Source organism: Anomaloglossus baeobatrachus, chromosome 4, assembly GCF_048569485.1.
Source record: "Anomaloglossus baeobatrachus isolate aAnoBae1 chromosome 4, aAnoBae1.hap1, whole genome shotgun sequence".
NCBI lineage: Eukaryota > Metazoa > Chordata > Amphibia > Anura > Aromobatidae > Anomaloglossus > Anomaloglossus baeobatrachus.
Window position 1 is genome coordinate 571734592 of NC_134356.1, and position 18131 is coordinate 571752722.

The following is an 18131-nucleotide window of genomic DNA, read 5'->3' on the forward strand; positions in this document are numbered from 1 at the left end:
CACACACACACACGTTGTAGTGCCCGGGCGTTGCCAAGGATAGTAACGGTCTCTCTCCCAGTCCGTGTGTGTCGCTGTCTGTCTCTTTCCTTGTCCGTGTCTGTCTCTTTCTATCTCTCTGTCTGAATTTTTATCAGTCTGTCTCCATCTTTGTGTCTGTCTCTTTCCAGGTCTCTCTTTGCCGGGCTGTCTCCCCACTGACATCATATTACCTCACACATAAGCTTCTTATACTAAGTTTATTTTGTTCCTATAGCAACCACTGACAGTTGCTATTAATAACCTATAGCTCCCACCTCTATTCAGTTTAATGGAGGCATGTTTTTTTTTTTTTTTAGAGTAACTAAAGCGCAGGGTTAAATTTTCCCATCAAAACATAGCCTATGACGTTCCCTGAGTCACGAGGCATCTGTGCAAAATTTCGTGATTATAAATGTGACGGTGTGGATTCCTTTAGCGGACACACACACACACTCAGCATATCTCGCTCTATATCTATAATCTAATATATAAAGCTGAATGTGTGTATGTCTGGGATTGGCATCTGCACCGTCGCAGCTACAGCCACAAAACTTTGCACACTCACACATCTGGACCCAGAGAGCGTCATAGGCTATGTTGTGAGGCGAAATTTTAACCCCGCGTGTTCCAATTTACCAATCAATTTTGCCCCTATCTACATAATGGGGAAAAAGTGAAATGAAAAGTGTATCCGCACCGTCGCATTTACAATCACGAAATTTTGCACAGACAACTCATGTGACCCAGGGAACATCGTAGACTATGTTTTGACAGGAAAACTTAACCCCGCGCTTCACAGTTACGCTCCAAAAAACATGCCTCCATTAAAGTAAATGGAGCCTGCAACTACAGGTTATTAGTAGGAGCTGTGATTGGTTGCTATAGGAACAAAAGCTTATATGTGAGGTAATAAGATGTCGGTGGGGAGACGGATAGAGAGAGACCGAGCGGCAAAAAGAGACAGAGCAGAGCACATTACTTGGCCAACTTAGTTAAATCTGTGTGAAATATCTGTGGTGTTGAAATATATGTTGTGAAATGCTTCTATTAGCATAGTTTTTGCATTTTAATAATTACATTTCTATTTGTTTTGTGGCTTTTGTGTGCAGAATACATTTTTGTTAATATATTCTATTTTGTTAACAGTTATTAACCAGGGCGAAGCCGGGTAGTACAGCATATATCTCTCTCTCTCTCTATCTATCTATATCTCACAGCCCAAGAAACACACATTTGGTGCTGGCCAATGCTCTATATAAGCAAACTGACATTCTTTGGCTGTGGGCACATGTTGCATCTTTGTGGTGAGCACAAAGATGCACGTTTTTGGTCCCAAAAAACGCTCCCTCATCATGCATTTCTTGACGCATTTTTTTAAGTCAAATCTATTGACTGGAAGGGCTCAAAAACGCAGAAAGAATTGACATGCTGCATCTTTGTGGTCACCACAAAGACGCAGCCAAAAACAAGCTGCAACGTGTGGACAGCAAAAATGAAATCTCAGACTGCTGGGGAAGGAAATATATGCAGTTTTGGGACCAACACTGCACCCAAAAAACGCAGCGTGCGCACAAGGCCTTTAGCTAAAGCACTTGCAAAATTGCTGCTTTTGTCATTCCCTCCTCACAAATAAACACATGAAGCCCTTTGAGGCTACGGGGAGGGGGCAGAAGGTCCATGTGGCTCATATGAGAAGACTGATACTAATATGCTCTGCGATTGTCGGGGGTCTGGTGGAGATTTCTCACTTGGATCCACAGAACACATAAAAATAAGTTAACAAGACAAATTAAACTGAAAGCTGTAAAGCTGTGTGCACATGATGCATATTTTGAGTTTTTTCACAAACCTGCAAACAAATCGGATGTCAGCACAGGCTTTGAGAGTCCTAAAGTGTTTTGCAGATTGAGGATTTTTTCTTTGCAGATTCGGTGCAGAATTTAATCTGCTGCCTGTCAGTTCTTTCTGCATTTTCCACCATTGAAAGCAACGAAAAAAATGGAGTCCAAAAAAAACCCCAAACCATGGTCAAAAAACACAAAAAACGCATCAACACGTGTATTTGCAGCTGCATTTTTCCTGCCAACATTAGGAAATACAACAGAAATGTCTGCACCATGAGCACACAACATAGGCACACAACACGTGCACACAGCCTGAGGAGAGAACACCTCCACACGTGTTTGTATAGTTTATCCCTCCTACCAGAATAAGCAAGAACGAGAAAGTGATTAAAAACAATTGCATGTTCTCCACCATGGCGCCAAAACAAACCCTGCTCTGCCAGAGCAACATGTACAACACACCACAGCAAACATGGCAGCCAGCTCTCCACAGCCGCCGCTAACTCCGACAACAAAGCCGCTCTCCACGTGACCGTCCCACGTGCTGCGCGGCCCCTTGGCGCCTTTATTCAAATTCTACGTAGTGACATCAGAACCGCGTCGGAGCCACGTCGCGGCGGGTTCATTACGCATGCGCGCAGAGCGGCAAGATGGCGGACAGTGCGGAACTGAAGGTAAAGCGCAGCTGGAATTGCGGGACCGGGATCCCGCCCTGTGTCCGATGAGGGGAGTCTTAGGTTCCGGTCGGGGTGGGACGATGGATCGGTGAGCCAGGAAAGGCGGGGTCCAGAAGAAGAGCGAGCTGAGCGGGCTGTGTGCAGGGTACAGTCTCCGCTATTATTGTTGCTGCTGGTGGTGTCCGTGGTGGTGGAAGGGAGGGGGCCTGGGGTGAGTGAGGGGAGGACCTGGTGGGTGACCCTCCGCCACAGCCATGTGTGCGGCCACAGCGGGGAGAGGAGCAGCTCATCCACCCCTGTGTGCCCCGTGCTGGAGGGGTCCTCACCCTCTGTCCCATCCTCCAGCTCCTCCTGTCAGCCCCGTGTGATGGGGACATGTCTGCTCTGTGGGGTGCTGCAGCCCCCCTCGTCCGGGCGCCCCGCAGGGTGCTGCAGCCCCCCTCGTCCGGGCGCCCCGCAGGGTGCTGCAGCCCCCCTCGTCCGGGCGCCCCGCAGGGTGCTGCAGCCCCCCTCGTCCGGGCGCCCCGCAGGGTGCTGCAGCCCCCCTCGTCCGGGCGCCCCGCAGGGTGCTGCAGCCCCCCTCGTCCGGGCGCCCCGCAGGGTGCTGCAGCCCCCCTCGTCCGGGCGCCCCGCAGGGTGCTGCAGCCCCCCTCGTCCGGGCGCCCCGCAGGGTGCTGCAGCCCCCCTCGTCCGGGCGCCCCGCAGGGTGCTGCAGCCCCCCTCGTCCGAGCTCCCTTGCGGGGCGCTTTAGCCCCCCCCACCCCGCGTCCGAGCTCCCTCGCGGGGCGCTTTAGCCCCCCCCCACCCCGCGTCCGAGCTCCCTCGCGGGGCGCTTTAGCCCCCCCCCCCCACCTCGCGTCCGAGCTCCCTCGCGGGGCGCTTTAGCCTCCCCCCACCTCGCGTCCGAGCTCCCTCGCGGGGCGCTTTAGCCCCCCCCCCACCTCGCGTCCGAGCTCCCTCGCGGGGCGCTTTAGCCCCCCCCCCCACCTCGCGTCCGAGCTCCCTCGCGGGGCGCTTTAGCCCCCCCCCCCACCTCGCGTCCGAGCTCCCTCGCGGGGCGCTTTAGCCCCCCCCCCCACCTCGCGTCCGAGCTCCCTCGCGGGGCGCTTTAGCCCCCCCCCCCCACCTCGCGTCCGAGCTCCCTCGCGGGGCGCTTTAGCCCCCCCCCCCCACCTCGCGTCCGAGCTCCCTCGCGGGGCGCTTTAGCCCCCCCCCCCCCACCTCGCGTCCGAGCTCCCTCGCGGGGCGCTTTAGCCCCCCCCCCCACCTCGCGTCCGAGCTCCCTCGCGGGGCGCTGTTTCCAGGTAATGGTTGTGTATGGGGGTGACACCCCACCTGTTCCCCTCATGCCTCATATTGTGTGATCTCTATGGCCCAGAGTGTGTACAGTACACTGTCTATTATCCTTGGATACGGGCCGGTCTTCTGATGGTCACTACTTTTCCACATACATAACGCTGCTGACGATCTCTGACTTTTCAGTCACATTACACTTTTTATCAATTTAAACGTACATTCTTCCTAGGACAAGTTGTGTTTTGTACAAAAAAAGTAAAAATGCACAAAAAAACCCCAACCAATCGCCATTGATTCCTAAATATTTATATTTTTTATTTTTTGCCACTAGAACTTTTTTTTCAACTTTATTTTTTTGCCTAAACCTTGTGTGATCCCCCCTCAGGCACCTGTAGTGTGGCCTCATCTCAGGGTCTGGTCTTGGCCTTATTTCTCCTGTCACCGTGTAGGATCAGGATCATGGAGCCTTCGGTTCAGGATTTATAATCCTCAGTTGGGACTAGTAGCTGTAGCACTCAAAACTGTGCCTGTATTAGTCCCTTCAGAGGCCTAAGGTCGGCGTTACAGGAGACTGTTTATCGTGCGATCGCCCCCGTCATTTGTGCGTCACGGGCAATTAGTTGCCCGTGGTGCACAAAGTCGTTTACCCCCATCACACGTACTTACCTCCCGCACGACCTCGCTGTGGGCGGCGAACATCCTCTTCCTGAAGGTGGAGGGACGTTCAGCGTCACAGCGACGTCACACAGCGGCCGCCCAATAGAAGCGGAGGGGCGGAGATGAGCGGGACGTAACATCCCGCCCACCTCCTTCCTTCCGGCAGGACGCAGGTAAGCTGTGTTCATCGTTCCCGGGGTGTCATACGGAGCGACGTGTGCTGCCTCGGGAACAACGAACAACCGGCGCGCAGAAGGAGGAACGACTTTATGAAAATGAACGCAGTGTCAATGAGCAACGATAAGGTGAGTATTTTTGCTCGTTCACAGTCGCTCGTAGCTGTCACACGCTACGATATCTCTAACGATGCCGGATGTGCGTCACTAACGACGTGACCCCGACGACCTATCGCCCGATATATCGTAGCGTGTGACACTGCCCTAAGTGAATGTTTACACCGGTCTGTTGTGTGTTTTTTACCTATCAAAAGCCACATAAAAAAAAACCTGATTACACTCCAAACATTGTTTTTGTCGCTTCCCATAAGCGCTCTCCCATCACACTTAATCTAGTCGCCTGCCTTCTTTACTAATCGGGAATTTGTATATTGAATTCTGTACTTTTATATCATTTTGTGGGGCTTTTCTGTGCGTAAAGGGGCAAATGTTGGCGTAAGATACTTCTCTTAGGGTACTTTCACACTTGCGTTGTTTTCCTTCCGTTACAATCCGCCCTCTTGGAAAACAGCGGAATCCGTTAACGGATTCCGCTGTTTCCCATAGACTTGTATGGATGACGGATTGTACCAAAAGGACCTGCGTTGCTTCCGCTGGGCGACGCTCCGTTGCTTCCGCCCAGCGGGAGGAACGCAGCATGTAACGTTGTTTTGAGCAGCGGAATCCTCTGGATTTCACTGCGCATGCTCCTTTTTTTTTTTTAAATCACAAACTTTATTTATTTACATGCCCGGCCGCCGGCAAGTGACAGCGCTCTGCTGTTCACCCGGCGGTCGGCTGCAGGGAGCGATCAGCTGATCACCCGGCGGCTGGCTGCAGGGAGCGATCAGCTGATCACCCGGCGGCCGGCTCCAGGGAGCGATCAGCTGATCACCCGGCGGCCGGCTCCAGGGAGCGATCAGCTGATCACCCGGCGGCCGGCTCCAGGGAGCGATCAGCTGATCACCCGGCGGCCGGCTCCAGGGAGCGATCAGCTGATCACCCGGCGGCCGGCTCCAGGGAGCGATCAGCTGATCACCCGGCGGCCGGCTCCAGGGAGCGATCAGCTGATCACCCGGCGGCCGGCTCCAGGGAGCGATCAGCTGATCACCCGGCGGCCGGCTCCAGGGAGCGATCAGCTGATCACCCGGCGGCCGGCTCCAGGGAGCGATCAGCTGATCACCCGGCGGCCGGCTCCAGGGAGCGATCAGCTGATCACCCGGCGGCCGGCTCCAGGGAGCGATCAGCTGATCACCCGGCGGCCGGCTCCAGGGAGCGATCAGCTGATCACCCGGCGGCCGGCTCCAGGGAGCGATCAGCTGATCACCCGGCGGCCGGCTCCAGGGAGCGATCAGCTGATCACCCGGCGGCCGGCTCCAGGGAGCGATCAGCTGATCACCCGGCGGCCGGCTCCAGGGAGCGATCAGCTGATCACCCGGCGGCCGGCTCCAGGGAGCGATCAGCTGATCACCCGGCGGCCGGCTCCAGGGAGCGATCAGCTGATCACCCGGCGGCCGGCTCCAGGGAGCGATCAGCTGATCACCCGGCGGCCGGCTCCAGGGAGCGATCAGCTGATCACCCGGCGGCCGGCTCCAGGGAGCGATCAGCTGATCACCCGGCGGCCGGCTCCAGGGAGCGATCAGCTGATCACCCGGCGGCCGGCTCCAGGGAGCGATCAGCTGATCACCCGGCAAGTGACAGCGATCAGCTGATCACCCGGCAAGTGACAGCGCTCAGCTGATCACCCGGCGGCCGGCAAGTGACAGCGCTCAGCTGATCACCCGGCGGCCGGCAAGTGACAGCGCTCAGCTGATCACCCGGCGGCCGGCAAGTGACAGCGCTCAGCTGATCACCCGGCGGCCGGCTGCAGGGAGCGATCAGCTGATCACCCGGCGGCCGGCTGCAGGGAGCGATCAGCTGATCACCCGGCGGCCGGCTGCAGGGAGCGATCAGCTGATCACCCGGCGGCCGGCTGCAGGGAGCGATCAGCTGATCACCCGGCGGCCGGCTGCAGGGAGCGATCAGCTGATCACCCGGCGGCCGGCTGCAGGGAGCGATCAGCTGATCACCCGGCGGCCGGCTGCAGGGAGCGATCAGCTGATCACCCGGCGGCCGGCTACTGGGAGCGATCAGCTGATCACCCGGCGGCCGGCTACTGGGAGCGATCACCTGATCACCCGGCGGCCGGCAAGTGACAGCGCTCAGCTGATCACTCGGCGGCCGGCTGCAGGGAGCGATCAGCTGATCACCCGGCGGCCGGCAAGTGACAGCGCTCAGCTGATCACTCGGCGGCCGGCTGCAGGGAGCGATCAGCTGATCACCCGGCGGCCGGCTGCAGGGAGCGATCAGCTGATCACTCGGCGGCCGGCTACTGGGAGCGATCACCTGATCGTTCACAATAGTCTGCCGCCGGTAAAACTGTAAAAAAAAAAAAAAAAAATCAAAACGGATTCCGTTGCTTTGCAGCATCCGTTGTGCCACTATATGCAACACATCCGTAGCATCCGTCACACAACGCAATGCAACGGATGCCGTTCAACGCAAGTGTGAAACTAGCCTTAATTGTCCAGCTGCCTCTTGCCATTTTGTACAGTCTGTGATCGGGCCGTGGATCTACTGACCTGAACTCATTGGTGTATGTGCGTCTATTCGTGCAGCTCAGGAGACCTGCGGCTGGACCAGGCATTGTGCTCCAAGCACAGCCTATATGAAATGGATGTACGAATGCTCCCCAATGGTATGTGTTGCACCAAGCTTGTTTTAGAAGTCTTAGATGCTCTACTACAAAAAATGTCTTGAGAAACCGCTAAAAAAGACTCTTCCTTTTAATTTCTATTGTAAACCATTGGGCTGGTCACAAATTCAGTCTTTTGAACATTTTTTTTTTTTTTTTTTATAATTCAGGTTTCGAAAAGCACCTGGTGTGAGAAAAGTTGTGCATCATTTTAAGGCCTCGTACACACGTTGAGTATTTAGTGATTTTCTTCTTTTTTTTTTCTTTCTCTCAGTATTTGTAGCCAAGAATAGGAAGAATACAGAAGAGGTGCCTATTATACTTTTCCTCTGATTATTCCAATCCTGGTGTTGGCTACAAATACTGAGGGGGAAAAAACTCCCCAAATACTCAGCGTGTGCACGTGGCCTAATGTTCCTTTCCCACGATGAGTTTTTGATGAAGCAGAATTTCTGCACCTATCATGCTAAAGAGATTACTTTGCATTTTTATCACATATTTGGTGCTGCGGTTTTGTCTCTTGTTGATATGTCATGTTTTAAATAAAGCTGCTTAGTTTCTGATACTTCCTAGCATATGGCTTTGATAGACTTTGTTCGAGTTTAATGTGCTGTTTTTTGTTTTTTTCAGAACTGCATTTTTTTTCTTTTTTGTTTGCCAGTAACCCCCAACCCTCCCACCCCAAGATTCATTGTACACATACCCTTAGAGCCTGATTCTTGAAGACATTTTCACCCAATTGTAAGATGCGCCTCTTAGTAAATAAGGTGCACCTTAAGCGGGCTTTACACACTACGATATCGTTAATGTTTTATCGTCGGGGTCACGCCGTTAGTGACGCACATCCGGCGCCATTAACGATATCTCAGCGTGTGACACCTTTGTGCGACCTAAAACGATCGCAAAAGTGGCAAAAATCGTTTGCCGCGGAGAGGTCGTCCTAAAACCAAATATCGTTTATTCCTTATTAGCGATGTTGTTCCTCGTTCCTGCGGCAGCACACATCGCGGTGTGTGACACCGCAGGAGCAAGGAACATCTCCTTACCTGCCTCCACCGGCAATGAGGAAGGAAGGAGGTGGGCGGGATGTTTACGTCCCGCTCATCCCAACCCCTCCGCTTCTATTGGCCGCCTGCCGTGTGACGTCGCTGTGACGCCGAACGACCCACTCCCTTAGAAAGGCGGATCGCCGGCCAGAGCGACGTCGCAGGGCAGGTAAGCCATGTGACGGGGGAGCGCCATTTTGTGCGCAATGGGCAGCGATATGCCCGTGTCGCACAAACGAGGGGGCGGGTACGCACGATAGCGATATTGTTACCAATATCGCTCCCGTGTAAAGCCCGCTTTACTTCGGCTCGCCTTTTATTAAGACTGGTACAACCCTAGAGCTAAATGCAAGTGAATGGGGCCGCAATGCCACCCTAAGAATACTGTGACAAGTCACAATATCCGGTGAGGTTGGACTCCTCGCAACGTACTTAGCGCGGTACCCTCGCGGTCACAATCTAATCCCATTCATTTATATTGTGCTGTTATGTAGCAGTGACTCCTGTGGTAGCCGTAGCCTAAATGACGTGAGCCCTGTGTTGGTTTTTTTTCTCTTCTGTTTGGCTGCATCTGGGTTAGGGTGCGCTTACACAAGCCATATGATTCGCACGAGTATTAGATCACATCACCCATCGCGGCCGGCTTCCCTCCTGACAGGAGCGGGTCAGCAGCATGTATTTCCATGCATCTGCACGCTCATGTCCCGAGAGCGTCAGGCCGTGCGCGGGTGATGTGATGTGAGACTCGCGCAAGTCCCTTGCAAGTCTGACTCCGGCCTTATATAGAGCGGATGATGCATCATTAATTTATTTATTTATTAAAATAGATGCTTAGAGAGTTGTTTGGTTGTACAAGCTACTAATCAGATTGGTACTATTACTTTAGAAAGGGTTAAAAGATTCTGGAAGCTGATTGGTTGCAGTCGGCAACTGCTCTACTTTTCGTTATGACCTATATTTGTTGCTGTTGGAATATATGTTGTGGCAGAGACATATGAAAAGAGGTTTCCTTAATGATTCTGCCACTAGCCAGCATGGCCGCAGAGGCACTAGGAGACTATGACACTCATTGCCACTTTGTCTTTATAAATGAAGCCAGGGCTCTGCTGGATGCCGGACCTCCTGGACTCACATTGGGGTCTGTCATACTGATGGGGAATAGCGCTGTAGAGGCTTTGGGCTGAACCTTTAGATCTGAAGTGTGTAAGAAAAGGGTAGTTTGCGACCATTTTTCGAGTGGGCTTGTTAATAGAACTGATGGCTTACAGTAAGAGTTAAGCTCCTGCGTTTTGATAAAATATGTAAGGATTTTCCAGTTGTCGTATTCATCTTTGGCTAATTATACTTCAGGCCTGAACTTTCCCGGCCTTTTCGTCAGCTCGTCCATGTTTTACAACAAATTACGTTTTATAAATAGCTCTGTCACTTTAATTGCTCTCGTTTGCCATTGTCAGTCCTGCAAATATTGGCGAGCTGCCCGATTGTAGCGTGTGAATTTACTATAGTGTTTGGTGACGTTCACATCACAACTCTGTAGGTAAATATACTGGGGTTGTTTGCCTCCGGTATAGAATTTTTTTGGAAAGGAGTAAAAAAAATAAGTGCGCTCTCCGGGGATGAAGAGGTTGACCGCTGTATGGAGGAACAGTCAGGACACAGGTCTGTCACATTGTGCGAGAAGCCAGCTTATTTATAGATGGTACAAAATGAGGCCATAGACCTGTCATGGCACTTGTCGTCCTTTTTACTTATTTATTTATTTTTATATATATATATATATCTATCACTGGGGAGCAGATTCTCCCTAATCATTAAGTAGGTAATTTTTTTTTTTTTTTTTTTAAACCTGTGACCATTGATTTGATTATAGCCCACACCTCACTGGTTTAGGATTGTTAAATTTCTACTGCAATATCTACAATCTTGCACATAATGTAAAACTAATGCTGCTTATCAATAATCACTGACTAGAAATGGATGATTTTCAACAATTGTTTGCCGACTGGCTATCTGTGCCGAGTCGCCCATACACAGGAACGCTTGGCATTGCCTCTCATTTCTGTGTGTTGTGATGAGAGCGGCTGTCAGACTCCTATGGCAGCGGCCTCCCTCCTCCGGACAAAAGAATCCAACAGCGAGACCCTCCCCACCTCCGTCCACCCTGACATGAACCGTCCTGCTTTCTGTAATACAGGCTGTCGTTGTCCTGCTATGTTTTCTATTTCTATAGGGCATGCGGCATCAGAAAATGACTTTGGTTTAAATCTCCTTTTTATGTTGAATATTTTGTTTTTCATTTCCTTGTGTAAATTTAAAAAAAAAAAATCACGTTTTTGATATTTTTGCACTGGCTGATATGCTTTAAGCCCTTATTAAACGGGGCAAAAATCGCACGTAAAATTGCAATGTCGTTCTAAAGACAGAGATATTCGCAATATCTAAGGGTAAGTTCACACTTCCATTGTTTTGCTTCCGTCGCCTTGAGGAATTGCGGTATCCTGCAAAATATTTTGTAGGAATCCGCTTTTTCCCCATAGATTTCTATTAGGGACAGATTGTGGCTGATGGTCTTACGTTGCATCTGCCGCATGACGGATCAGTCGTTTACTGACTGACTGTCAGGCGGGAGCAACGCTGAATCTAACGTTTTTTTTGGAGTGGCAAAAAAACGGACTCCGCAGGTGTCAGTCGCCATCCGTCACAAGCTATAATGTATGTCTATGGTGCTGGATTCCGCCGTAATCCGTCATATGACGGAATCCAGCGCTGGATTCCGTCATGCTCTACTGAGCATGCCCAGCATATTTGGCACACCCATTGGGCTATCCCAAACAGAAACAGATCACGACGGATCCGTCAAAAATCAGACACACAACGGATGCGACGGATCAGTTTTTTTCACAGGATTCTTCTGAACAGAATCCTGTAAAATAACACATCCGTTGTGTCAGTTGACATCTAAACGACGGATCAGTCGTTGCTAGGCAACGACGGACCTGACGGAAGCAAAACGGAAGTGTGGACTTGCCCTAATAGATGCTAGGGATCGTAATATCATTTGATTGTTGAAAACCAGGTATTTCAACTTGTTTAAAAATTATCGCTTGTCGGCTAGCGACTTTCCATCGACCGCAACAGTGAACTTTCGAGCGACTGTTTTGTAATAATGAGCTTGTATGCACGATAACGACAATATTCGCTTGTCAACCCCGATCGTTAAAAAAAATTCTTACTGTCTAATAACACCTTTTATATTAGACTTAAATTTTGTGATCTTTGCAGTTTTTCCAGCAGTCTTGTTATATACTGGACGGGATTACTATGAGAAACAGCCCCTCTGTGTACGGCTGATGACACAACTTACAATTGGGGGTTACAGATCACCAGGGGGCGGTTACAGCTGCCGCTCACTATGCACCAATCTATGACTGAAAGCCAGAGGCTGCCGGGAAAAATAAAGTTTTTCTCTTGGATTCGGGGCTTTTAAGTGCTGCCATCGCACTGCGTCAGAATGCTATTAACCTGTAGAATAACCCCATGTTTATAGGTTAATAGTGTTTTTATTGTTGTTGTATTTTACGACAGGTTCCTTTTTACGTTCTCACATGTTGGTAATTGGATCACTTCAGTTTGCATACAACGTGGTCTTATGGATATCCTGGTTGAGCTGCATTTACACTGGTTGACTGCGGTCTTTCGAAGGGAATCTGTCACCCCCGTTTTTGCTCCCCCATCTGAGAGCAGCATAATATAGAGACAGAGACCCTAATTCCAGCGATGTGTCACTTACTGAGCTGTTTGCTGTCATTTTGATAAAATCAATTTTTTCGCTTCTACAGATCTAGCAGTTATACAGAGCTCATGAATATGCTGGACTACCTGGCAGCACACCAAGTAGTCCTCTACTGCTGATTTAAACAGTGATATACCTGGTGACAGATTCACTTTGAGTGGTGGTGTGCAAGATGATGGGTGATCGTTTAATAACCTGTTTAGACAGGCCAGCTGCTAATAGAATATAATTATGGCTATGTGCGCACGTAGCATTGTCCCTGCAGAAATTTCTGCAGCGATTTGAACAGCACACGTGCACTTCAAATCGCTGCAGAAAGAGTCCGTAGTGGAAAAAAAAGCAGATTTCATGCGCTCTGAGTGCAGCCCCTCCCATAGACAGAGCGGGGGCTGCATGCAAAGCGCACGGAATAAGTGACATGTCACTTCTTAGAACGCGCGCTTCGGGCAGCAACCAAAGCGCTGCATTCTAATACGCCACGTGCGCACGTCTCCTGCATAATCTTCATAGATTATGCTGGGGACGCAGGACGCATGCAGTTATGCTGTGGTGCAGATCGCAGTGTAACTGCATGCAAATACGCAACGTGCGCGCATAGCCTATCTCTGCAGCACAGGTCCTGTTTACAAAGGAAGATGGGTTTTAAGCAAGCTTATAAATAATTTCCCCAACAAACCTGGTGTTTTGCTTGTTTTGTCAGGCAATTGACAGCAAAGCTGGATTGCCTATTGGCCAGACCCTAAAGGGTGCTTTACACGAGACGACGGATTGTGCGATGCATCGTTGGGGTCACGGTTTTCGTGACGCACATCCGGCATCATACACGACGTCGTCTCGTGTGAAACCTGAGCGACGCAGTGGCAGCACACATCGCTCCATGTGACACCACTGGAGCGATGAACTCTGCTTACCTGCGTCCCACTGCTCCCACCGGCTATGCGGAAGGAAGATGGTGGGCGGGATGTTTACGTCCCGCTCATCTCCGCCCTTTCGCTTCTATTGGCCGGCCGCTGTGTGGCGTCGCTGTGACGCCAAACGTCCCTCCCCCGTCAGGAAGTGGATGTTCGCCGCCCACAGGGAGGTCACTCAGCAGGTAAGTACGTGTGACGGGCGTTTCACAGCTTTGTGCGACACGGGCAGCTTTTTGCCCGTGACGCACAAACGACGGGGGCGGGTACGATCGACTCTGAAATCGCACGATCGGTCATCCCGTGTAAACCAGGCTTTAGGCTTGTGTGTGTGTGTGTGTGTGTGTGTGTGTGTGTGTGCGTGTGTGTGTGTGAAAAAAAAACCACCCTAAAATAAAGTTGTTTTTTTTTATGTGTACACGAATTTCTGCATCTCATGGCAGGACAAATGCATCAGAAAATAAATGCACGTTTTTGGTGCAGATTTTTTTCCCCATTCATTAGTATGGGTGGGGGAAATCCGCAACAAAAATGCTGAAAGAATTGACATTGTGCAGATTTAAATTTGCAATTAGAAAATAGGAAAGCTGCAAGTATATTTAGGCGGCTTTATCAAAAACTGTTGCCAGTTGTACCCCATGTGCACACGTTGCTTTTTTCCTGCTTTTTTTTTTTTTTATGCGTTTCTTTTCCTTGCAGATTTTCATCAATCCTGCAAGGAAAAACGCATGCCAGTAAGGGCTATGAGAATCCTGACTTGCTGTGTACATGCGGCTTTTTTTTTTTAAATTTTTTTTATCGTTGCAGAAAAAATAATCAGCATGTTAATTCTGCCGCCCCCCCCCCCTCTTCTCTCGTTTCTATTATCCACTCCAGAGCTTTATCACTGCAGTGGATTTTATCTGCCAGGGCTGTGCTCGCAGCACTGACAGATCGCCTCACACACCATGCATATGGCATGGTCTCTGAGGCTTTCTGTAGCTCAGTGACCCGGGGTCATCATGGTGATGGCCCAGGGTTGCCATGGCAGTGATCGGGTCCCTGTGATCGCCTTACAGGGACCCAATTGCCAGGGAGAGGTAAGCGATGCCTCTCCCTGTCTCCTGAATGCTGCAACCGCATTGATCACAGCATTCAGAGGGTTGAACTGCCAGAAGCGGTGTGGGGACTGCTCCGGGCTGTGACCGCCGGGTCATGGCTGTAACATCAGCCGAAGACCAGCGGCGATCGAGGGGGTACAGTGCAGAAACCCCTGCGATCGCCATAACTAAAGGGGAAAATAAAACGTGCAAAAAAAAGTGCAGAAATGCGATTAAAAAAATGTTCTGTTTTCCTGCCAAAACATGCTTTATGTGCAGAAAATCTGCACACAAAAAAGCAACGTGTGCACATAGCCTTTTGCTTATTTTTAGTTTTATTACAATAGAATTCAATATACCTTGTTGTTCTGACATATGACGGTTGCACGGACTGTCACTATGCGGACCGCAACTGGGCTCCCTTTGCTATTGCAGCTCTTAAGGCTGCTTTCACACATCAGCTTTTTGCAATCAGGCACAATCCGGCGCGTTGCAGAAAAAAACGCATCCGTTTTTTTTTTTGCCGCCGGATCCGTTTTTTCCTCATAGACTTGCATTAGCGCCGGATTGTGCTGCATGGCCTTGCGTTGCGTCTGTTTTTTGCCGGATGCGGCATATTTAGCCGATGCTGAGGCTGCATGGAACGTTGCTTGCAGCGTCTTTTGTCTGTGGCGAAAAACTGCATTGCGCCGCGATTTACAATGCAAGTCTATGGACGCCGGATGCAGCGTTCTGCGGCAAAAAATGCATCCGGCGGCCGGATGCGGTTTTTTGAACTGCGCATGCTTAGCATCATACCGGATCCGTCAAAAAACGGACGGGCTGCATGGAAAAACTTATGCAACGGATCCAGTTTTTTCGCCGCATCTGTTGCATAGATTTTTGAGCCGGATGCAAAAAAAACAATGTGTGAAAGCAGCCTAAGCCGTGTAGTCTGTGCACAGCTCCAGCCTGAAGCAACAGCTTATAATGAACGCTACTGATCTCATCTGCCAGATTATGTGCCCATCTCAGTCTTGATCTAAACTGTCACAGGTTTGCATTTTTGTAAGCCATCGGATGTGTGGGGTCAGGTATGTTGGCGGTTTAAGGGCACGACATTTAATTCACAAGTCGTTTAAAAAAAATCTTTGACATCCTTGATTTTTATCGTTGTGTAACGATGCACAGACCATTGATGAAAATCGGATCCAAAACACTGATGCACAATGATTGTACCCTGAATCGGCTCTTACAATCATCAGTGATTTCTCTTACATAAAATTGCCACTCCTGTCCTATTCATTGCAATGTTATCACAGATTGTACACTGCCATCAATGTGCTGTGTCTATGGTCCGTGATCTATCAGACACGGACAAATCTCCAGTGTTGTGAATGAGACTTCACTAAATCTCAATCGTGTCCGATATGGAGAAGGCCAAAGTGTAATTTGACTGGCACTGTGGATGTCCACTTTAATCCGCAGCGATGTCTGCAATATAAATTGACATTCTTTAGATGTTGCTGCAGATTTCACTCTTTGCATTGCAAATCCACACAAATTCCGCAGCAGAAAGGTCCTGTGGGAACCTACCCTAAAAATCCAGCACAAATACTGCACACAGAGCCGCAGCATGCTCTAACACAGGGTTTCCCCAGACTCCAGCCCTCGGGGCCCCCAACAGGTCATGTTAGGATTTCCTTAGCATTGCACAGATGAGAGAAATTGTGGTAATTTCCAATTTCTTGGTAATGATTCCATCACCTGTGTAATGCTATGGATATCCTGAAATGTGATCTGTTGGGGACCGTGAGGACTGAGTTTGGGGAACACTGCTGTAATATCTAGGTATTGGTTAATAGAATAGGACGTTGTCAGTCACTGGTACTCTATTGCATAAAATCGGAAAATGAAAGACGGGTTTTTTGCCGCGCTATGAACCACAAAGCTAAAGATTTCTTAAAGTATTCTTTTATTGAGCCATTCCAACGCGTTTCAAAGGCATATCCGCCTTCTTCTTCAGGGAAAAAAAATGTTTGTTTTTTCCCTGAAGAAGGCAGATATGCCTTTTAAAACGCGTTGGAATGGCTCAATAAAAGAATACTTTAAGAAATCTTCAGCTTTGTGGTTCATAGCGTGGCAAAAAACCCGTCTTTCATTTTCCGATTTTATACAGTAACCTCACTTTGACGGGGCCGCTGCTGAACCATCCTAGCACTCCCATACGTCTGCACAGGGGTTGTGACTGGCACAACCTGACCAGGTGAGTGCATCCATTCTCTCTACCCTTCAAACCCAAATACCGGGTAAGACCCTATTGCGCCTTTCTTTCCCTACTACAGATTCTCTCAAGTCCACTGGTACTCTATTGTGAGATCTTCTTCACCACGTGTGAATCAGGCCTTTTGACTATTTTTATCCTTCTGTGGTTTTATTGATTAGCCTCCAGTGTCAATACTTGGATCATTTTCGGATTGCCCTCGGGAAAAACAACCAATTTAATGATTTTTATAGCCTGTAATGTTTTGTGTAGTTTACTATTCGTGCTGAGAAACTTAAGCTGCAAGATATGAACGTGCAAAGCGCTTGTTACCGGTTGATATGATCTTTTACACAGCGTAAAAAAAAAAAATCATTCTCAGCTGTGCATCGTTTTGTGTAAACAGGATTTGTGCTACCAAGTGTTAGCACATAGTCTGCCTGTGTAAACAGGCATTTAACTAATCGTGAAAATTCACTGGCCAGTGGTCAGACCGTGCTGCCGGTTTGTCTGTGTGAATAGACCCGTCCTTTTGTCCATTACAGTCAAACAGTGGGATGTTTGGGTCTACTGCGCTTTCCAAATCGCATCACTACATGGTGAATGCAAATCATGGTGCATTAATAAAGAGCCTCTCTCAGATCTGGCCTGTTCCATGGTTCCATGGCGGAGCATAACGTGTGGCAGAGTATGGTAATTGATTCACCCCGCCCCATTTATTTGCCGTTTTATAGTAAAAATCCTAACGCCGTTGAATTTGTCACAATATCACATGTACAATTGCAGTGTCGCTTGATCCCTTATGAATACTTTTATATGTGATCTTGCAATGCTTTTCCTCCAGATTTGCACGTTTTGGATTAGTGTACGGAGCCCCAGAACATGTCCTGATAATTACCGTGCGGTTTCATGCTTGGCACTGTCCCTCCCTTCTCCGCGTTATGATGCCGTTACCCATCTAGGTTTACTTTTTATGATCACAAGGTAAAATGATAGCTGAGAAAATTCTTAAAAGGAACCGGTCACCGTTTTTTCGGCATATAAGCTGCGGCCACCACCAGTAGGCTCTTTTATATACAGCATGTTAGAATGCTGTGTATAACAGCCCAGGCCGCTGTGTAGAACATAAAAAACCAATTTATAATACTCACCTAAGGGGCGTTGCGTTGGAGTTGGGCCATATGGGCGTGTCCGTTCTCCGGTGCCAGTGCCGCCTCTTTCGTCCATCTTTGTCCTCCTTCTGTAGCCGGGGTGCATGACGCGTCCTACGTCAACCACTCAGGCCGGTATTAAGGTCCTGTGCAGGCGCACTTTGATCTGCCCTGAGCAGGGCAGATCAAAGTATTGTAGTGCGCCTGCGCGGGATCGGCGAGTATGTATGACGTAGGACGCGTAATGCACACAGGCTTCAGAAGAAGGAGGACGAAGATGGCCGAAAGAGGCGGCGCTGGCACCGGACAACGGAGACACCCATATGGCTCAACTCCACCGCAGCGTGACGTCCTAGGTGAGAATTATAAAGTGTTTTTTTTTATATTCTATACAGCGGCCTGGGCTCTTATATACAGCATGTTAGAATGCTGTATATAAGAGCCCACTGGTGGTGGCCGCAGCTTATA

General features: G+C 49.7%; 1 protein-coding gene across 2 annotated transcripts in view; it reads left to right on the plus strand.

Moving 5' to 3' along the window:
- Nucleotides 1–2510: 2510 nt before the first annotated feature.
- Nucleotides 2511–18131, plus strand: part of PIAS1 (protein inhibitor of activated STAT 1) — a 130999-nt gene continuing 115378 nt past the window's right edge. The window contains exon 1 of one of the 2 annotated variants that reach the window (XM_075346070.1): nucleotides 2511–2539. In XM_075346070.1, the coding sequence (XP_075202185.1) occupies nucleotides 2516–2539 (24 nt within the window). In that variant the 5' untranslated portion in view covers nucleotides 2511–2515. Of the gene's footprint in view, nucleotides 2540–2576; nucleotides 2688–18131 lie in introns of those variants that run through there. The other variant, XM_075346071.1, reaches the window with a different exon arrangement.